We start from the raw sequence: 21,307 nt of genomic DNA on the forward strand, positions 1-21,307 counted from the left end.
GAGTGGAAAGATGGCTGATAAGCAAACCAAGCAAAGCCTCCTTTAGAAAGACTCATTAACTCAGGGGCCTGTGTGAAACAAACTTCAGGGGATGCCACTGCTGTGGACTAGCCTCCTTCCCTAAGCCCTGGCTGACCAGACCCAACCAGAATGGGGTCACTTGTGCCGAATGCCACATAATTATACTGAACTTTCAAAGGGGCCAATTAAAAAAAAATACAAAAATACTCAGAAGATTCAGTCAACCTGAGTCAGTGTTATAAGCGTGTCCCCTCATCTTTAACTCTAGAAGGAAAGTAACTTTGAAATAACTGTGTTGGTCACTTTTGCACTGTTATAAAAGAATACCTGAGGCTGGGTAATTTGTCAAGAAAAGAGGTTCATTTTGACTCGCATTTCTGCAGGCTGTACAGGAAGCATGGCGTCATCATAGCCTTCTTGTGAGGGCTCAGGAAGCTTCCATTCATGGCAGAAGGCAAAAGAGGAGCTGGCATATCACATGGCGAGTGAGAGAGCAAGCAAGAAAAGGAGAAGCTGCCAGGCTCTTTTAAATAACCAGATCTCATGTGAACTCACAGACAGAGAGAACTCACTCATTATTGTGAGGACAGCAGCAAGTTATTCATAAAGGACCCACCCCCATGACCCAAACACCTCTCCCACTAGGCCCACCTCCAACATTGGAGTTCACATTTCAACATGATATTTGAAGGGCACAAAATACCCAAGCTGTTTCATTCTGCCCATGACCCCCCAACAAATCTCACATCCTTTTTGCACTGCAGAATACAAGCATCCCTTCCCAATAGTTCCCCAAAAGTCTCAACTCATTTCAGCATCAACTCAAAATTCCAAAATCTGAGACTCAAGGCACGTTTCTTCCAACTATGAGCCTGTAAGATAAAAAAACAAGTTATTTACTTCCAAGATACAATGGTGATCCAGGCATTGGGTAAATATTCCAATTCCAAGAGAGATAAATCAGCCAAAAGAAAGGGGCAACAGGCACCACACAAGTCTGACACCCAGCAGGGCTGTCATTAAATCTTAGAGCTCCAAAATAATCTCCTTTGTCTCCATATTCTGCATCCAGGCACAGTGATGGAAGGGGTGGGATGCCAAGGCCTTGTGCATACCCATCCCTGTGGCTCTGCGGGTGCAGCTCCCATGGCTACTCTCACTGGTTGGAGTTGAGTGCCGGTTGCTTTTCCAGGTTCAGAGTACAAGCTGCTGGTGGCTCTACCATTCTCAGCCACCTTCCCACAATCCCACTCAGCAGTACCATGATGAGGACTCTGTGTAGGGGCTCCAACCCCACATTTTCCATGAGCACTGTTCTAGTAGAGTGTCTCTGTAGGAGCTCACCCTTGTGGCAGGCTTTTCCCTGGGCACTCAGGCTTTTCAACACATACATCCTCTGAAACCTAGGTGGAAGCTGTCAAGCCTTTTTCACTCTTGCATTCTGTTCTCCTGCAGACATAACACCATGGGGAAGCCACCAAGTCTTATAGCTTGTGTCCTCCAAGGCAGTGGCCTGAACTGTATCTGGGGCACTTTGAGCCATGGGTGCAGCTGGATCAGCCAGATGCAGGTAGCAGTGTCCAAAGGCTACAGAGAGCAGCAGGGCCCCGGGCTTGGCCCCCAAAACCATTCTTACCCACTAGGCTTCTGGGCCTGGGATGGGAGGGGCCTAGATTTCTGAAATGCCTTCAAGGGCTTTTTCCCATTGTTTTGGATAGTAGCACTTGGCTCCCTTTTAGTCGTGCAAATCTCTCCAGCAAGTGGTTCCTCAGCATCCTGCTTGGTTTCTTCTCCGAAAATGCTCTTTCTTTCCCTACATGGTCAGGCTGCAAATTTTCCAAACTTTTATGCTCTGCTTCTCTTTTAATTATAAATTCCAACTTTAAGTCTTTCCTTTTCTCCTACATCTGAGACAGGTTGTTAGAAGCAGCCAAGGAACATCTTGAATACTTTGCTGCTTAGAAATCCCTTTGGCCAGATACACTAATTTATCACCCTTAAGTTCAAACTTCCACAGACCTCTAGAGCATGGACCCAGTGCAGCCAAGTTCTTTGCTAAGATATAACAAGGGTGACCTTTGCCAGTAAATTCCTCATTTCCATCTGAGACCTCATCAGCCTGGCCTTCATTGTCCATATTTCTGTCAGCAATTTGGTCAAAACCACTTAACAAATCTCCAATAAGTTTGAAACATTCCTGCATCTTCCTGTCTTCTTCTGATATCTTCTGATATCTCTGCCCATTACCCAGATCCAAAGCTGCTTTCACATCTTCAGATATCTGTATAGCATCACCCAACTCCTGTACCAATTTTATATGTTAGTCAGTTTTGCATTGCTATAAAGGAATACCTGAGGCTAGGTAATTTATAAAGAAAAATGTTTATTTTGGCTCATGGTTCTGCAGGGCATACAGGAGGCATGGCACTGGCATCTGCTTCTGGTAAGGGCTCAGGAAGCTTGCAGTCAATGGCAGAAGGCAAAAGGGTAATCAGCATATCACATGGCGAGAGAGAACAAAGAGCTGCCAGGCTTTTTAAAGCAACCAGATCTCATGTGAACTTAGAGAGTGAGAATGTAAGGTTAGCCGAGAGAAAGGACGAGAGAGAGAGAGCCCCAAGTTCAGGCAAGCCTTTATTAACCTGTCGGCTGCCCCCTTAACAGTCAAGGAAAGCAGCCCCAAGCTTACAGAATAGGGGGTTTACATTGGGGCAGGGAGTTTGAGGGAGTCCTTTGGTATGGCTGCATCCCAGGGTTGTTTGCTGGTTAATTCTGCCACATATCACCTTGTGATGTTTACGGTACTGGAGGGTGTAGGTAAAGTTTGTTTATGCTTCCCACAACCTCCCCCTGTTCGGTCCGGACGGTTTGTAATTGGGGTTTGCTTTATCGCAGCAAGGCCTGATAGGTAAAGTCTTCTATCAGGCTGGCTTCACTGCGGTGCCTAGATAAGGGCTTGGAAATGTAAAAAGGTTTGGGGGAAGGGTGGGCAGCACGGGGAGGTTTGCGGGGAGTGTTGGCAGTACCAAGAAGCTCTTTGGGGTGGTTTGTACCTAACAGAGAACTCACTCATTACCACAAGGACAGCACCAAACCATTTATGAGAGATCCACCTCTATGACCCAAACACCTCCCAGTAAACCCACCTCCAACGCTGAAGGTCACATTTCAAGATGAGATTTAGAGGGACAAAACAGCCAAACCACATCAATGACTAATCTGCTCTGTCTTCTGTTTTTGCTTTCTTCAGCCATTTTCTGCTTACAAAGACAACTTCTTCTGCTCAGATCATTGGAACACTCATTGTACTTGAGTAAGGTTGTAAGTCTGAGAGTCTGACCATGTGGGCCTATTCTGGCCCTGTTGCTTCCTCACTGCAGAACCTGCACCATGGCTCAACCCCTCCATGGCCTAGCTTGGCTCACTGGAGAAATGGGCTCATTCCTAATATCCACCCAAGAGATGGGTGTGCACAGTAAATGACACAGACTAGCAGAGCACTTAGCACAGCAGATTGACTATGAGTTGTCCAGGTCATTGGCGTTTTGAACAAAGAATTGAACAAAATGCATAAAGTAGCAGAGGAATGAAATGCAGGAACAAAGCAGTGAAAGCAGGAATTTATTAAAGTGAGAAAGCCCTCTGCAAGGTGAGAGTGGGTCTGAGCAAGTGGCTCAAGGGCCCAGTTACAAAGTTTTCTGGGCTTTAAGTGCCCTATTTGAGGTTCTTAATGACTACCCCTTATCTGGATGAAGGATTTGGTCTGTGGCTAATTAAAGGCTGAGGTGAACTGGCACCCTATGCAGATGAAGGGATGGTCCCTGCTTGGCCCACGGTCAACAAGGCACCCTCCCCTCCCTTTCCATCTGAGATGTGGTGGAAGAGGGATGGTTGTAGGGAGAGTAGCCTCTGATCCTTTGTTACTCAGCATGGAGAGATGGGGTTTTTGTCTTTTGGTTTAGCTTTAGGAAGTTTGTGTTAATCAGCCTTAGGTTTCCTGCCCCCAGACCCCGGTATTTTCCTTTTGATCCAGCTTTGGGAAGTCAGAGTGAATTGGCCTTAGATTTCCTGCCTCCAGACCCTGGTGTTTTCTCTTTTAGGAAGTTAGCACAGAGTGGCCTTAAGTTCCCTGTTTCTAGACCCTATTTTCCTGTCTCAATAGGAGCTCACAAGAATTGTTCTGTTATCACTGTTCTAATGTGGAGCCATGTCCAAGGATGCTAAACCCCACTGAGCTCCTGGTGACATAGAACTTTCCTCATCCAACATGTATTGAGGGCCACATTTGCACTGTGGTCTCCGCCATCCTCATGGGCCTCTTAGTCCAGAGGGGAGACGGCTCATCAACATGCCCAACCTCATAGGAGTTCGGGATCCACCCAACCAATGGTGGAGAGCTGTGCTAGGCCAGCCCCTGGGAATAAGCCTTGCCAGCTGACCTCATGGAGTGACCTGGACCCTGAGAAGCTGAGTGACTTCTGGGTTGAAAAGGGCATTCCCATAGGGGAGGCAGCACAAGCACCCTTACCAGCAAGGAAGTTCACAGTGTGCTCAGAAAACAGCACCAGAGGGAACCAGAGGTTGATGTAGGGAGACCCCCTGAAACTACTGCTATGGAATAAAAGATGAAATGCTCCTGATTATTGTAAATACATAATTGCATGCAGGATTGTGTAAAGACAATGCCAGGTTGGACTGCCAGAATGAGCCAACAGCACATGATGTGCTTTCCCCTGCAGAGAGCCTATGAATGGACATGCAGTCAGGGAGGTTTCACATCACCAAGATTCCTAGCCTAGAAAAGCAGATGTTCATAGCTCTGGGAATGGAATGCGATCCTTGTGGGGAGCCTATAAACGGATGCATGAGGAGCACCTGTCCATATGGATAAGCTAGGGCTACAAACTCCCTCACGTTGCCACGGCTCTTCTAGGCCTCTTCAGGGTGAAGGCATACTCCCTTCTGAGAATTTCTGGTCTAACCGGTTGTCTAGCTTCACGTCCTGTTTCTATGGATTGTTTGTAACCAGCTTTTGCTGCAACTGTTACTGCTGATTAATATCTTGCTAATCATAGGTCATGGAAAGACTGTGTTTCTGTTTTAAGGCTCTGTTAGAAACTACTGATGCACACACTATATCATAAATTCTTATCCCTGTATACTGTACTTCTGCATACAGATGTTATGTTAAAGAATTACTTCATCCCCATGTGACCATCTCACCTCATAATCAAATGACCCTAAATCCCTAACCTTCCCCTGCCCTCTCACTAAACTTAATAATAAATGCCAGTATATCCAGTGCGTTGTTGGCACCGTGGGAGCAGAAGGCGGTGACCCCCCTGGACCCAGATTTTGCTATCTTGCGTGTGTCTATTATTTCTCGACCTGCCGATCTGCCTGGGAACAAAGAGAGAGCACCGTTGCATTGCAGACTGCTGGCCAGATCCCGCAATAGGTTGAGAGTTGTCTTACCCAGGACCCAGCATCAAGCAAATGCTGAGTGAAGGAGGGTTAAGGGCAGGTGGCATGGCGGATACCTGAGTGTGTGAGAAAGAGCAGCCCAGTGGCTAACGAGGCTGGGAAAGGAAGGCCTTGGAGGTGTGAGGAGTTGGTGCCTAAGCAACTGACAAGTTCCGAGCCACAGTTTAGAAAGACTCCTCTGGGGTGGGATGAACCAACTGCAGGGACACATCCTGGAGCCTGGGAGAAATCAGCAGGGAAGAAGATCCTGAGAGGCCACGGGGAGGATGAAGAGGGCCTGGGGGATCGTGCGACAGGCAAGGCCTACACAGCAAGTCTTGGCCTGTGGCTGGCCTCATACCTTGGGGCCCCACCATCAAGAGCTCAGCACTATTCTTGATTGCTGCATAGCTACAAAGAAGCTGCAGCGAGTCAGCACTGAGACCGCTTTCCACAGGGCCACTGGTCCTCATACCATAGTCAGCTGTGCTCTGCTTGGGTCGCCTGACCATGATGATTTTATTCATAATGCAGCAACGCAGAGGGGCCATCTCAGGGGCTTTTGGAGCATGGAAGAGAAGACCAACCATTTTCCTCAAAGTGGCTTGCAGGTGGCAGGTGACTCATAAAGAATGTCTGAATGGTTGCGGAAGGTTGCAGAGCTCATCTTTGGGGACTGAGGAGGCTTAGCCGGAGGAGGCTGGATTTCCCACCATGACTCTTCTGGACTAGACTTAAGTCAGTGCCCTGAATATTCCCTCCAGGGGACAAGAGGAGCTTGATGTCTTAGACTCGAAATCCCAGTGTACATTCTGTGACTTAAAACAAAGGACAATGGTCGCTAATGGTCCTATAGAAGCCACATGACAGAGTGTGACTAAATCAAATCAATACCAGCTCTTGGCTGAATGCCACCGTGTAGTTTCCCTAGTAATTTTCTTCATGATCGTTCCCCTCCCACCCAGTGGCCAAAAGCCTTTATATAAGTAATCAGCAGAGTTTATAAGTTCGCAAAAGCCACAACAAAATGTCATTCTCAGTCTTAAGAATTCCCCTATGAAAAAGCGCTTCGGTATGTAAGTGAAAGATACCAGCTGTCTAATTGCATACTCAAGGATCCTCATTTAGAGATGTCACCAATGGCCTCTATTTTAATATTTAGCCTCAGAGTGTGTGTGCCTACAGGTTACACTGAGTCCTTGAACAAAACCTTTGTAAACCTGTTTAAAAAGCTTGGTGACCATGAACCAAGCCTGCATTCAGGCACTGGGGGCACCATGAAGGACTAGAGAGCCCTGAGATTGAAAAGCACCTTGGAAGAGCCTCTTCCAACCCTCTTCGCACTCAGGGCCGACCCTGAGTGGGCAAAGGGTGCTACTCAGTGGGACAAGGACCCAGGGTCCTTTCAGTCTGGGGCCTTTCCACTGTATCACTCTGTCTCCATACACAGAGTGAATATTAAGAACAAAGTTGTCTTTAATGGCTAGAGAAAATGTATCACCAAAAAGACTGTCGTATCCTCTCATCTGGGGTTGAACATGGCTTTCATTTGGGTTTTCTCCCTTCTCCTGCCCACCCCAACACACACTCATACGCTCATCTGTTTTCAAATACATAATGATGGCACTTTTGTGATGGATTACTTTAATCAGGTCTAACTAGACAAGCAGAAACTTTTCTTAGGCTAGTCTGTGTAAAGCAGGCCTCAGAAATGAACATGTCTTGGGCAATGAAAACAGTATTTATGGGCAAAAATGAAACTAAAGGTAATCTCCTGTTGTGATCTGCAAGAGGGTGAGATGCAGGGGCAAGCAGAGCTCCACAGGAGACTCCAAAGCACAGCTGAGGATGTGGCCATCCAACCACAAATGGTGCTCTGGGTAACACAGTGGTAGAGGAGTGAGGGGAGTGCTCCCACCATGCTCAGGCACAGCACCACTCTGGGGACAACTTGACCAAGGGGAATAAGAAACACTTTATCTGGGCCCACTGGAGCACATCCAACCAATCATTAGGAGTACCTGGAAGAGACCAAAGCAGGAAGGAGATGGGGGGGGGGATTGGAAAAGAGGGGTGCTACCACACAGATCAGGCCAAACAGCCTGGTAGGGACCACCATCTCCTAGAAGGCAGTCACCCATGAGGGGTCCATCTGAGTCAGGCAGTCTTGGTGAAACCCAAGCTAGGGATAACTAGGGGCTGGCTCTTGAGCAAATTAGAGGCCAGCAAATGGCCTCCCCTGTCTTCAGGGTTGGGAGTGGCCATAGAGCCATGGTTTCTCAGCTCATCTGGGGCCTGGCCCTATGACACAATGTGACTGTCAGAAGATGGGAGACTTTTCTGGGAACTTGAACCATGCCTGTTTATACTTTTAGAAGAGGGAGAAGCTGAAGGCCATGCCACCTGTCTACTCCCCCAACACCTGGCCAGGGCCCCCTCTCCAGATTGGCTGAGAGCCACCTTTGTGACATCATGTGACAAATACAGCAGATGATGAGTTAAGCCACTGGTTGCCCTGATACCGAGACTCTAGAATTTTGTGGACAGTATTTATTGGGCACGCCTACTCTGACTGAAGGCATTTTGGACTTGCTAGGACAGTGATAAGGGCCTTGGGTACAAAATGCTCCTGATTCTGGTGTAGCTCCATGGCGAGTCAGAACACTGAACAGGAATATGAAGCCAAGCTGGCCCCATCTGTTGGTGGAGAGCCAACAAGCGGGGGCCCATCTGGTTCTTCACCTGATCCAAATCCAGATTCCAGCGAGGTTTTGGACAGGCACGAGGACCAAGCCATGAGCCAAGATCCAGGCTCCCAAGATAACTCACCACCAGAAGACCGAAACCAACGCGTGGTCAACGTGGAAGACAACCACAACCTTTTTAGGCTCTTCTTCCCAAGAAAGCTTTGGACGATTGTGGAGGAAGACACATTCAAGTCTGTGAGCTGGAACGATGATGGAGACGCCGTGATCATCGACAAGGATCTCTTCCAGAGGGAGGTTCTTCAACGGAGAGGTGCAGAGAGGATCTTCAAAACAGACAGCTTGACGAGTTTCATTCGCCAGCTGAACCTCTATGGATTCTGCAAAACACGCCCAAGCAACTCTCCAGGAAACAAGAAAATGATGGTAAAGTAGAAAGCATTTCTGTAATCCCTTTTCTCTCTTTCTCAAACATATCTTCATAGGACACCAATTTAAATAATATACTGTAAGAGCTTAAGTGTCAAAGATAGCATTTGAAAATGTGAAATATTGTTTATTGAAAGATGAAAAGTATAGAACTTAAAAAGTATGGATTTTGATATTAAACTACAACCCCCTTAGAGATAATGTAAGCATCATCTTTTGCAGACCTGCATATTACCTCTACGGGGTTGCAGTTTAATATCAAAATCCATGCTATTTATATATTACTGCCTTGATCTATGAATTGTTTATCTTTAGTCAGGTCATGCTGTAGAGCATAACCACACTTGCTGCCACTTAAAGCATTCTTTTCTCCATTGCAAAACAAAATCATAATTTTGAGAGGTGGGAAAGGAATAATTTATCCCAGAACAACTAACATGTTTCATTTTGTTTCAGATCTACTGCAACTCCAATTTTCAGAGAGACAAGCCCAGGCTCCTGGAGAATATCCAGAGAAAGGATGCCCGCAGAAACACCGCTCAGCAAGCGACCCGTGTCCCAACTACAAAGAGAAAGAATCTGGTAGCTACAAGACGCTCCCTACGTATCTATCACATCAATGCCAGGAAAGCAGCAATCAAAATGTGTCAGCAGGGAGCCCCCAGTGTTCAGGGGCCCAGTGGCACCCAGTCCTTCAGGCGCTCTGGCATGTGGTCCAAGAAGAGTGCCACTAGGCATCCCCTGGGAAATGGGCCCCCTCAGGAACCAAATGGCCCAAGTTGGGAGGGCACCTCTGGGAATGTCACATTTACATCTTCGGCTACTACCTGGATGGAAGGCACAGGGATTCCTAGTAGTCTGGTTTACTCAGATAATGGTAGTGAAATGTCTTTGTACAATATCTGTTACTACGCTCTGTTGGCCTCCCTCTCAGTCATGTCTCCAAATGAGCCCTCTGACGATGAGGAGGAGTAGGAAGGCTCCTCAGATTACAAGTGTAGACTCTGTGAACAGTTCAGAAACACTGCGAATTCGTGAACTCACAGGCCACTAATGGCCCATAAAAGTTGCCATTTTTTAATGAGAAACACATTTTTGGTCTTAATAAAGAAAAACAAAATTCCATGGAAATAAATAATAAACAATTTAAATGAGAATTGTTGTCTGTGTTTTTTTTAACCTTCTATATTATATACATCTCATTGGCAGAAACCAGGGGAGGCTGGAAATCCTGTCCAAGACAGGCTTTGGTCCCCATTGTCCTTGTTTATTTGGAGAAGCAGCATTTTCACACACTCAGCAAAGGATGTTGCTAGGAAGTGTCGAGGCCAAGCCCAGGAAGACCTGGTCCCCTGAGATTGGCCTGCTGGTCAGGAGAAAGAATAGACGCCTGATTCCGGCAATATCTTCCTGTATCTTCAAACAGGAGATTGTTTCCTCATGGGTCCCTCCCAATGTTGCCAGGAAGTGTCTGGTCAGCAGCTCAGCATCCCTAGCCTAGCATCCAGGGGCCTCCAAAGAGGCCCACTTGAAAGTCAGGCCACCCCATCTGCCATGGGATGTACAACCACCATAACATCCTGGCTCAGAAGAGAAGGGCCACTGCAGTCAATTCCTGGGGGGAAATGCCCATCATCCTCATGGATAACAACTAGAAACTTTGCTAAATCACCAAAAAAAAAAAAAAAAAAAAAAAAAAAATTACTACAAAATAAGACAACACTACTGATTACATTTCCAAGTTAACCTCTCTCTACTAGAGCTGTATTTTGGATGTATTGCTAGGATAGGAAGTAGCTGTGTGATGCAGGTAACACACATGCTTCAGAAACTGACAGACACTTTCAGAAGAGTGAGAGTAACCTGAAAGGACAGACAGCTGCTCTAAGTCTGACGTCCTCTTCATCCTGGATGAGTCGGTTGATTAACGGCTAGTCACTACCAGGCAAACATTCAGTGCCAGGTCCCAGACTTTCTGTAATGTCGCCTGGATGCTAGTTACACATTTGATGAGTTTTGACCAGAACAAATCAGGGGAAAACATAGAACGAAGCCTCAAACACTAACCAGTCATCTACAACACATTTATTTGTACAATCCAGAAACTAGCAGGACCAAAATTAGCAGCAATGCTGAGACATTTACTGGCAGCTTTGCCTTCTACCCTAAGGTCAAAGTACTTGAGACATTGCCTGTGTGCCTAAAGAGGCATCACACAAGGAAAGCCCCACCCCCTACTTCCTTCATCTGAGCAAAGGAACCTGTTTACATGCACAGTGCTTAGTGGGTGGGCCTCTCCAAAGCAGTGGAAATTCATCTTTAACCTAATGTATACAGGTCTGCGTCACATGGCAAATTGAAGGTGTCATGATTTAGCTGGTTTCTCTGGAACATTCCTTTCAGGAGCCCACACTTGTCACACTTCATGCCCCAAAGGGATCAGGTGCTCTGGGATGTCTACCTGGAATACATCCTTGCCTCCTTTCCTAGGTATGGGCTCCAGTAACCACCTGGGGTTTGAAATCACAGTCAGGTACTTCTGCTTCAGGTTGGTCAGTACAGCTTGATTTTCCAGTTCCACAACCTCATCGGGAGTTAAGTCTTCGGGGCATTGCAAAGTTTCCCCAATGTCAACGAGTCCTGTACACAAAGAGAGATACACATGAATGCCTTTCACTTCCATAGCCCAAGGCCTGCCCATGTGACAACACAGTTACTCAAAGTCACAATCAATAGAGAGTAAGACGGCATCAGCAAAATGACAAGAAGGGAGTCAAGTCCTTCTTCCGTAGCTTTGATAACGAACCAAACCCGATTCAGAAAATGCTGGGAGAGGCAGAGGGAGGGCTCCAGAAAGGCAGAGGAGAGGGCCTTGTCCTCACGAAGCCACACAAGTAAGAGGCAGGTCCAAGCCAGACTTCTGAGGGCAGTGGTTGCAGATTGGAAGGGCACCAGCCACTGCCTGCGAAGCTACAGGTGATGCCTGAGCAGGTCACTAGGGGACAGGTGCTGATGTCAGGCCTCAGTCACCTAGAGGTTAGGGGACTTTCCCAGGGTGCTGTGAGTGGTGGGGCTGGGGCAGGTTCATGAAGCCAGGCAGGCAGCCCAATTCTAGAGGCCACCTGACCCATTCGGCGGGCTGGGCTGCTTTTCATGGTCTCTGCCACACATGTGCACTCACGCATGTATGCGCAAACACACACAGCCAAACACCACAAACACCACGTGCACATGGCCCTGACCAGGCTTCTCACTGAGCTCAGAAACAGAACTGCGGCCCAGAGTGGAGAAATGATTTACCAGAGCTTGCGGAAGCCAGCCATACCAACCCCCAGCCCAAGGTCCTTGCCGCCCCTTTGAAGGTGTGGTGCCAAAGGAAACTGTGTTATACACGCCAATCAGTTCAGATGACAAGAGAAGCCCCCAAATTCCCAAGCAAGATCTTGGGCGGCAGCCCTAGGCGTTGTCTGCGCATTTGGTACATTGTCACTTACCCGCTATCACTCCTCGACCAAACTTTTCCCCTTCCCTGAGTAAGGCCTGAATCTGAGCAGGAGTCATCCCGAGTCTCTCCACCAGCAGCTCCTGCCAGGCATCGCCTTCCCAGTTCCTGTGAGCAATGTGGACAGCGATGGTACAGTTCCGCTGGCTGCTCAGCAGAGGACGCCAGCGCGTCTCCACAGTCTTGATTCCATTTAAGACAAAGCCAGCATAAGGCTGCCGGAAGGAGAGGCAGCCAAGCTTCATCTTCGCAAGCGCCCCGGGCCTCCCGTGGCCTGCGGAAGCACAGAAGCGCATCACACGCCAGCCCTTCAAGCTCATGGGCAGTGGCCTGACCTTCCCCCCGTGTCTCTCAGGTGGCCTAAATCGCACTGACCTTGATGGTCTGCTGCTTCCGTCTGTCACTGATGTCGAGCACAGCAGGCCCAAGGGAAGGGGCTGGGATTCGGCTGACTCAGGTCCATCCCATGGAGTCTTTGGGGCGGTCCGGAGTAGGGTGGGGACAGCCAGAGGAAGGCACAGGCAGGATAGCATGTGGTCAGTGCTATGACAGAGGTCACCGAGCCCTAGGGCAACACAGAGGACAGAGGGCCCCCTCGGCCTAGCCAGAGTGGAGAGTCGGGGCTGGTGTTAGCCCTCTTCCAGCACAGAGGGACAGTCCCACGCTCTGCTTCTCTTCCCTTTCCCCTGCTGTGCCCTGCCAATACTCTCAGTGCCCTGGCCCTGCCACCACCAAGGCACTGACCTTCCCAGCTCCTACTCCAGGGCTGCTGAGCCCACATCGTTGATATCCAATCTCAGCTCTGTCCTCAGGATGCACCGTGACCTCAGATGGCCCTCAGTCAGACATCTCCTCTCCACCCCTCTGTGTGCCACCTTCCTCAAGCCCCTTCCCCCACCACTGCTCTCCACTGTCAGCAGACGCCCCTGTCCCAATCTGAGCTGAGAAAAGAAGAATGATAATCAGAACAACTGGCAATCCCCCACACATGCCTTCCACGTGCCAGCCTCTGGGATGGCATGATCCTCGGATCATCAAATTGAATCTTCAAGTAACCCAGCAGGGTCAGTGGTACTGTGAGGCCCACTCTATGGCTGAGGAGAATGAGGCACCAGCCCACAGTCACACGGGCTCTGACTTCCCACAACTCTTGCCCAGCCTCCTGCGTGTGTGGCTTGGGAGAGGGTCCCCTCCTCTTGCACGGAGGACAGCCCTGTGCCTTGGAAGGAACCCTGGGCTTGAAACCAGAACCTCAGCCCAGTCATAGACTCTTGAGATGCCTCAGTTTCCACATGGCTGTGAGGATGGGAGATAAGGCACCAAGAGCACCCAGCCCAGTACGTGGCACCTAACAGAACAGTCAGAAATAGTGGCTGCCCTCACCCCTCAGGCCCGTGGCCCCGCCCCCTGGCCCTGAACTCCACCCTTGAGCTGCCCCTACTCCTCTCTCTGTCCTTCCTTTCAACACATAAACGCAACCTCTAGTACGCTCTATGATTTTAAGAAAATATACCCACCCTCATGAGACAAAGCCCTGATAGGGCCAAAGCTGCCTGGTATTCACTCCTTTCCCAATCTGCACTGCAGCCTTCTGAGCTCCAGATCTCCTGCTTTTCTCCCGCCTCTGGGGTGAGCTGCCTCAGCCGAGCCGGTTGCCTGCTGTGCTCTGGACCCTGCTCCTCTGGCTCACTCCGGGCCCTGGGTGCCACCAGCCACCATCTATGCTCGCTCGGCATCCCTACTCTGAGCACACGCGCGCCTCCCGCTCTGCCTTCCTTCTCTTCAAGCCTGAACAGCCGAGACCTCAGAAGAGCTGTCTACATTCGCAGTCTCTACTTCCTCTCTGAACCTTCTGCCCCCACCCCCACCTTTCTCCCTTTATTCCCCACCCCCCCACCACCCACTCCACTGACTGACCTATCCCCACAAGCACCCATGGCCGGCCTCATGCCAGTCCTGTCTTCATCTTAGTCCATGCTCAGCAGCCCCAGCATGGCTGGGCACACTCCTTCCCTCCTTCTGGGACCCCCACGTTGCTCACCGTCCTGCTCTGAATCCCGTGGTGCAGGCCACCCCCCTTCAGACTCAGCCTTAGGTGGACAGGCCCGTACATACTCAGGACCCCAACCATCACCACCAAGTCCACCTCCCTTCCACCTCTGTGAGTGGCATTACCAGCTACAGTGTTCCTGCCCCAGACCTAGCTGCTCTCTGTCCTGCCTTTCTTTCCCACATCTGCGGCCCACATCCCGTGGCACTGTGTCCAAAACCGACACTGAATCTGATCCCTTTCCATAATCTCTATGGCCACAATCCCAATCCAATCCCCTAAAACCCCCTGCCTTCTGAAGAAGTCTCCTGATAGCACCCCCACCCCCGCCCCAGCACTTGTCCTCTGCACTCTTGTGACCACACTGCCATCGGAATGATCTTGGTACAGGAACAATGAGATTATGTCACTCCTCTACTGAAACCTTTCAAGCGCTCCCTGCCCCAACTAGCACAGAATCCACACTTCCTCTCAGGACACTCAAGGTCCCTCCTGATCTGGTTTCCCACCCCAGCCACGTCCTCTCCTCTCCCCTTTATTCACCACCCTGAAGCCACACAGGCCTTCCATCCCCTGAGGGAACATGCCAAGCTTGTTTCTACCTCAGAGCCTTTGTCAGTTGTGATGGGTTGCATTGTGTCCTCTTAAAATGCGTATGTTGAAGTCCTAAACCCCAGCACCTCAAAATGTGGCCTTATATATAAAAACAGAGTCATTACAGAGGCAATCAAGTGAGACTGAAGCCATCAGGGCGGACCCGCATCCAATGTGGCTGGCGTCCTTATGAAAAGGGGGATTTGAGAGACAGTCACGCACACAGGGAGAACACCATGAGAAGATAAACGCAGAGATAAGGGAGATGCTTCTACAAGCTAATGAGTGCCAAAGATTGCCGGCCAGCCGCCTGCAGCTAAGAGAAAGGGACAGACCAGATTGTCTTTCACAGCCCACAGAACAAACGAACCTGGCCACCACTTTGATTTCAGACTTCCATCCTCCAGAACTGCGAGACAATGATTGTCTGTTCTTTAAGCCAGCCCCTTTATGGTCCTTTGTTTCAGCCATCTTGGCAAACTGCTGTTCCCAACACATCTGCACAGGCTAGGGCACGAGTTTGCCATTTGACAGCACATCAAGCCCATTCTTTCCACCTGACAATCTTCATCTACCTTGTTTTTCACTGCCTGGGTGATATCCCATTGTTGGTCGTCTCATAATTTGCCTGACCATTCCTCCACTGATGGAGAGTTACAAGTTGCTTCCCATTTTTGCCACTAGAAATGACATTACCTCTAACACTCGCTGTGTGAAGACATGCTGAAGGAAATGCCTCGGCCGCCTGGCACGCCCATCTAAGATGCTGATATCTGCCAGCAAATGACTTTCCACAAAGACTCACCCGTGTACCCTCCACCAACCCATCCATGGTGCCATTTCCTCACACACTTGTGGCCCCTGAGCATGATTATTCTTCTGATGAGTGACCAAAGATAACCAGGTTCCTTGGTTCTGGATTACTTCTGACGGAGGCTGAATGTCCCCCACAGGGCCTGGCCACTTCCATCGGGATAAATGGCTACAGTGAATGTTTGCCTCTTTTCTGCCGCCCAGTTTCTTAGCCAACCCTTTTCTCGTCATCACCACAAAATCACAACAAACGCCAACTGTGTGTGTGTGGAATCCCTAGTAGGAACTGATGTAACTGAAAAGGCAAGAAGGGGACTGAGTCCCCTCCTACCTGGTGCTGCAGAGAGTACCTGCTTTACGGCCAGAGGAGGAAACACTCTTCCACTTAGCTTCTTTACCTGCACAACAAGGAAGATAAAGAGGAAAGGTCATTAAGTACAAGACAGCAAAGCTGGTTAATGGCCCTAAGAAGGTCATGTACTTAGCAGGCATTGGAAACCAAGAAGAGCTGGGAGGCCTGGTCTTATCAGTAACACACAGGTGCACATCACAGTTTGGTTCTGCTAATCAGAGCGGTGGGACCCTCCACACCTGTCTGGGTCACAGGGTGCACCAGTCCGCAGAGCAGAAAATCATTTCAGCAAGTTGAGTCACATTCCTACAGCTGAGCACGCTCCATCCGAGGGGAGAAAAATCACACTTCCCCTCCCATTGTCATCGGACGAGGGTTTGGGGGGCCTAAATCCCATTGTCCACTGCTTAATTCTGGTTAGGTCATGCTGAGCACGGGGCCACAGGCCACAGAGCTATGCACCGCCCGGCCTGGGGTCCAGGCGAGCTTACAGCACAGGGGCCAAGCGGGAGGCAGGGAAGACCGGGCCGAGATGGGGCCGCTGTGTGTGGAGCAGCACTTGCAGACGCACGTCGCGGGTACATGCGCTTAAAAGGAGGGGGGCCGAGACCCTGGGGAGAGCAAGGGACACGAAAGGGCGCTTCGGGCGCGCCCCGCACGGGTTCCCTGCCCGAAACCCAGGGGAAAGAAACCCCAGCCCGCAGGTACCGTCCGCAAGAGGGCCGAGCACACGGGCTCCGGCATCAGGGGCCCTGGTACCTTTCAGCCGCGGCCGGTCTCACGGCCTCCGGACCCTGAGAGTCGTGGGCGTTCAGGGCCGACTCTGGCTTTTGGCCTCAGAGAACAGTCCTTCGCCTCCTCGCGACCCAGCGAGGCCACCGGAGCCAGCGAGGAGACGTGGGCCGCGGTGAGAAGAGAGAGCGCCCGGCTCGTGTCAGGGCTGTAAGGTAGCTGCCGCTTACTCCCGGAAACCGGTGGCCAGTGACAGATGATAGCGGTCCATAACTCTTCGGCTTTCATGCAGCTCCCGTCGTCCCTTTCATGAGGAACGTACGTGTGCGCGTAATCACGCACGTACGTACACCACGCACGTACGCAGGAGGCACGTATTCAGCCACGCCTATACACCGCCAAATCGCTAGGAAGCCACGTATTCACGAAGCCACGCAGTGACGTCGTCACGGACGTACGCACGCACTTGCCACAAGGAGACGCTGTTCAGTTTACCGGATCCTGTCCCGCGCCAGCCAACCAGGACAAGGCCGGGGAGCTCGAGACTGGCAGCCTGGACCAAGAACCGGAAGGAGGAAAAGGAACCGGAGGGAGGAAGAGGAAGAGGAGGGGCGGGACGAGGCCACCCGGCAGGATTTTTAAGCCCAGAGCTGCGAGACCAGCAGGAAGGAACTGGGAGAAACCAATGGGGAGGGGCTGGGGCGGGGCTGAGAGGAGGAGGGCGGAGCTGGGGGAGGGGAAGGGCGGGAGTGAGGAAACCGCTGGGGCGGGGTTGAGAGTGGGGCGGGGACTTGAGGGGATGGGGTGGGGACTTGGGATGGGGCGGGGACTCGAGGGGGTGGGGCGGGGCTGAGAGAAACCATTGGGGGCGGGGCTATGGGCGATCTGGGAGAGGAGAGGCTGCAGGAGGAGCTCGCGGACTCCTGAGAACCAGCGCGGGGAGGGAGGGGGCTGGTGAGAGGAGGAAGGTGGGGCTGAAAGAAACCAGTGGGGAGGGGTTGGGGGCGGGGCTTTGGAAGCTGGTGCTGGAGAAGCGGGACAGGGCTCGGGGAGGAGTGGGGCGGGGCGGGGTTCGGGGAGGGGTGGGGCTGGGGCTCGGGGAGTGGTGGGGCGGGGCTGAGGGAACCGTCGGGGAGGGGCTCGGGGGCGGGGCTTTGAAAACAGCCATTGGAGAAGCGGGGCTAGGGGGGCGGGGCAGGGCCGAGGGGAACCTCTGGGGTGGGGCTGGGGGTGGGGTTTGGACGCAGCCACAGGAGAAACGGGGGGGGCTCAGAAAAGGGTTGGACCGGGCTGAGAGAAACCGCTGAGGGGGGTGCTGGGGGCGGGGCTTTAGAAGCACCCGCGGGAGAAACGGAGGAGATAGGGAGAGGCGGGGCGCGGGGCGGGGCTGAGAGAAACCGCGGGGGCGGGGCTTCGGAGGCAGCCGCGGGAGAACCAGGGCGGGGTTCGGGGCAGGGCGGGTCTGAGCGAAACCACTGGGGAGCGGCTGGGGGCGGGGCCTTTTAACCAGCCGCAGGAGGAGCAGGCTGGGGCGGGGCGGAGCTGAGAGAAACCGCGGAGCATGGGCTGGGGGCGGGGCCTTGGAAGCAGCCGCTGGAGGGGCGGGGTAGGGCCGGGCCGAGAGAAACCACTGGGGAGGGTCTGGGGTCGGGGCTTTGCAATCAGTGGTGTGAGGAGCAGGCCGGGGCAGTGGGAGAATTGAGCGAGGAACAGCTGCGGGAGGACTCCGCGGACTCCTGAGAACCAGCTTGGGGGAGCGGCGGCTTGGGGAGGTGTAAGGTGGAATCACGAGAAAGCTCTGTGGGAGGGCCTGGTGCACAGCTCAGCTGCAGGGTGGAGCTGAGGGAAAGCCGGGCGTTCCTGGAGGAGGAGCAGGGCGAGGCTGTGGCAAAGCGCTGTGGGAGCAGATGGGGCGGGGCTGCGGGAAAGAGCTGGAGAAGGAGGAGCCAAGCTGCACCAAGGCTGGCGGGTGAGAATGGCGGGGGAGGAGCTAGTGCAGAGCTGGAGGAAAGAGCTGAAAGGTTGTTGGGGTGGGCAGAGGGGTAGGAGAAGCGAGACGGGGCTAGAGGAGGCGGAGCTGGGAGCGGTGATGAAGGGGTAGCAGGGCGGGGCAGTGGGAAAGAGCTGTGGGAGGAGGAGCTGGGGATAAGAAGCTGGGGCTGTGGCTGCAGCGGGGACTGGGTCAGAGCTTCTGGAGGAGCCGCCTGCAAGAGGAGGGCGTAGTTGTGGGAAAGAGCTGTGGGCGGAAATGGTTAAGTGCCGGGTGGAGCAGGGGCTGGCGTCGGAACAGCTGGGGCGGAGCTGCGGGAGGAGGAGCTGGGGGCGGAACCGTGGGAGGAACAGCTGGGGCGGAGCTGAGGGAGGAGGAGCAGGGGGGCAGAACAGCTGGGGTGGAGCTGTGGGCGGAGCTGCAAGAGGAGAAGTTGGGGACGGACTTGCAGGAGGAAAAGCTAGGGGTGAAGCTGTGGGTGGAGTTGGGGGAGGGAGCTGAGGCCCTTCTGTGATGCACCCTTAGGCAAGAGTCCAAACTTGCCCGCAGCGACCTAACTGCACCTCCAGTGTCTACCCCCAGAGGGCACGGAAGCAGCAAGAAGGGCGGGAACACTTGACTGGGGTCCATGCAGCTCTAGGCTGTGTCTTGCAGGGCTGAGCCCCCCAGGCCTGCTCTCATGTGTCCTAGCCGCTCTGTCAGTGCCTGCCAGTGGGGTCCAGAGGAACCGTCTCTTTAACGTCTCTTTTGCAGGTGATGAGAAACATCCCCACTCTTAATGTCTTGCCTCCTCCGACCTAAGTCGCCCAGCACACAGCCCAACTTCCCTGGCAAACTTGCTTTTCAAACTCTCTTCTCTATCTCAGTCACGGGCTCAGGTTCTGTAGTGCTGCCATGCTTTACTCCTCTGTCCCTCCCCTTATCTAGTCTCCCGCATTGACTTCATAACCAAGTTCTGGGTCCCTGCCACTGGAGTGCCTGATGAGACAAAACGGCTCCTCGTCCTGCATCCCCGCTGCTACTTCCAGAATTCAGGCCTCGTGGCCTGGAGCCTGCACTGTTCCATGAGCCCCCTGACCAACCTGGAGGCCTCTGTCTTTCTTCCCTCAGGTCTGTCGTCCACATTCCATCGGCTCAGTTTCTAAGTCACAAATCTGTCCCCAGCAATCCTCTAGTGAAAACGCTGCTGGGCCTTCTCAGGTTTAAGTCCTAGCAGTTCAGGGAGTCGGCTCAGCTCTCCCCACCCTTAAGCCGAACACTCTTTGGGTTCACGCTGTGCTGTTTAGTCACTGGTCCCCACCAGCCTGCTGTTCCAGGTCTCCCTGCTTTGCACCGGCGGTTCCCATGGCCTTGTCCTGGTGCGCTCCTGGCCTCCTTCAAGGCACAACTTTAACGTCACCTTCACAGCCCCACCCCGAGTATTAGAGACTTTCGTCTCCAGCTCTGATAGCATTTTGTACCTCCCCCGTCCCCACCCCACGTTAGGCTCTTGCAACCCAGGGTGGTAATTGCTCTGTAAGAGTCTGTGGCTGCCGCAGGGTCTCTTGAGTTCCTTGAAGGCAAGGCCGGTGTTTTACTCATTTCTGAAACTGGGTGCCCAGGGCACAGTATCTGCTTAGTAAGTGTTGAATGAGCAAAGGGCAGCTTTCTTGTTTTTTCTAGTGAGATGCGCCTACTTCTCCCTGGAGAAGCTCGAGGAAGCAGAAATGCTGGAGATGAGGTGAGGAGGAGAGGGTCCCTCTTTATGGGATGTAGGCCGTAGGGCTGCAGGGGACCTTCAGATCACCAGTTCCAATTCCTATGCATGCTAGCATCCCCTCCTGGGTTCCTTCCCCCCAAGAATGGTTGCCAGCTTCTGCCGAACACCCCAGAACCTGCTTAGAGTGGTTTCAAATCATGAATGAGGATCCCCGGGATGGTGGGTGGCCGTTGCTCCTCCCGTGGCCTCTTGTTTGAAGAACTAGAACTCGCATAATGAGCTGGATAGTCACCGTGTGGCTGCTAGCAGGGAAGCCCTTGGTGGCCACATAAGGGCTCCCTTTTCCAACTCTCTCAGCTGCTCCTCACTCTCACTCCTGGGTGTGCTGGGCAGTGGGGTGCAATGCGCACGTAGGTGCACACGCTCCCTGGGCGGCAGCGAGCAGCAGAGGTCTGATCTGTGGTCGGATGAGGAGAGGAAGTGCAAGTAAAGCAGCTGCAGCGGTGAGTGGGCCTAGGAAGAATGGCATCAACAGGCCAGGCAGGGATGTGGGTGGTGTTCGGCTAACCCTGAGAAAGGGACCAGAATGCACCTGAGTCTTGATTTTCATTCCCAATAGCAGGTCAGCACCAAACCCAAAAACGCTCTGATTTCTGCCTTCCATGCCACACTCTCTTCACCTGCTGCCTTCTCACTCCTCTCATTAACAATGTCCTGGCAGGAACAAGACTTTCCCGTCCCTCTCTTCTCGTCTCTTAGCAGGTCAGGTCGGCCTTCACCTCCCTAGACCCGTCCTGCTCCTGCCTTCCCCTGTGGGGCCCTCCGTGGATGCTCTGGAGTCCCGGGCAGTAGTCAGCCAACTGCAGGCATGCGGGGCCTTCTCGGGTTCCTTGCTGTGCTCCCTTGAAACCACTGTGCCTGGCTGCACCCCAGTAGCACACACTCAACTGACCCCCA

General features: G+C 52.3%; 2 protein-coding genes across 30 annotated transcripts; one reads left to right on the plus strand and one right to left on the minus strand.

Annotated features, from left to right (window-relative positions):
- Positions 1–7,111: 7,111 nt before the first annotated feature.
- EOLA2 (endothelium and lymphocyte associated ASCH domain 2) lies at positions 7,112–17,364 on the minus strand. Of its 29 annotated transcripts, none has more exons than XM_063804144.1 (6): positions 16,892–17,221; positions 15,909–15,975; positions 12,496–12,720; positions 12,113–12,228; positions 11,080–11,258; positions 7,112–8,569 (listed from the first exon to the last, which is right to left on the minus strand). In XM_063804144.1, the coding sequence occupies exons 1-6, from the start codon at positions 16,947–16,949 to the stop codon at positions 8,561–8,563; spliced, it is 654 nt and encodes a 217-aa protein (XP_063660214.1). In that variant the 5' UTR covers positions 16,950–17,221; the 3' UTR covers positions 7,112–8,560. The 29 variants fall into 29 exon arrangements, with proteins under 29 accessions (XP_063660214.1, XP_063660231.1, XP_063660230.1 ...); XM_063804161.1 differs by having other exon boundaries at positions 12,113–12,394; positions 15,928–15,975; positions 16,689–17,008; XM_063804160.1 differs by having other exon boundaries at positions 12,113–12,394; positions 12,496–12,593; positions 15,928–15,975; positions 16,689–16,997.
- Positions 8,133–9,775, plus strand: LOC104004022 (heat shock transcription factor, X-linked member 3). The gene is made up of 2 exons (XM_024352990.2): positions 8,133–8,615; positions 9,075–9,775. Exons 1-2 carry the CDS (start codon positions 8,133–8,135, stop codon positions 9,591–9,593), a joined length of 1,002 nt encoding a protein of 333 aa, XP_024208758.2. The 3' UTR covers positions 9,594–9,775.
- Positions 17,365–21,307: the final 3,943 nt, after the last annotated feature.

Source organism: Pan troglodytes, chromosome X (assembly GCF_028858775.2).
Source record: "Pan troglodytes isolate AG18354 chromosome X, NHGRI_mPanTro3-v2.0_pri, whole genome shotgun sequence".
Lineage (NCBI taxonomy): Eukaryota > Metazoa > Chordata > Mammalia > Primates > Hominidae > Pan > Pan troglodytes.

What these genes read in the sequence shown, in the direction of transcription:
- EOLA2 (XM_063804142.1), bottom strand. Translation starts at nt 16,949, where the DNA reads ATGAAAGCCGAAGAGTTATGGACCGCTATCATCTGTCACTGGCCACCG. An exon ending in GGTACTCTCTGCAGCACCAG is followed by an intron (nt 12,721 to 15,908) that starts GTAGGAGGGGAC and finishes CACTCTGGCTAG; the next exon opens with GCCGAGGGGGCCCTCTGTCC. An exon ending in TGGTCGAGGAGTGATAGCGG is followed by an intron (nt 11,259 to 12,112) that starts GTAAGTGACAAT and finishes CTTTGTGTACAG; the next exon opens with GACTCGTTGACATTGGGGAA.
- LOC104004022 (XM_024352990.2), top strand. Translation starts at nt 8,133, where the DNA reads ATGGCGAGTCAGAACACTGAACAGGAATATGAAGCCAAGCTGGCCCCA. An exon ending in CAGGAAACAAGAAAATGATG is followed by an intron (nt 8,616 to 9,074) that starts GTAAAGTAGAAA and finishes ATTTTGTTTCAG; the next exon opens with ATCTACTGCAACTCCAATTT.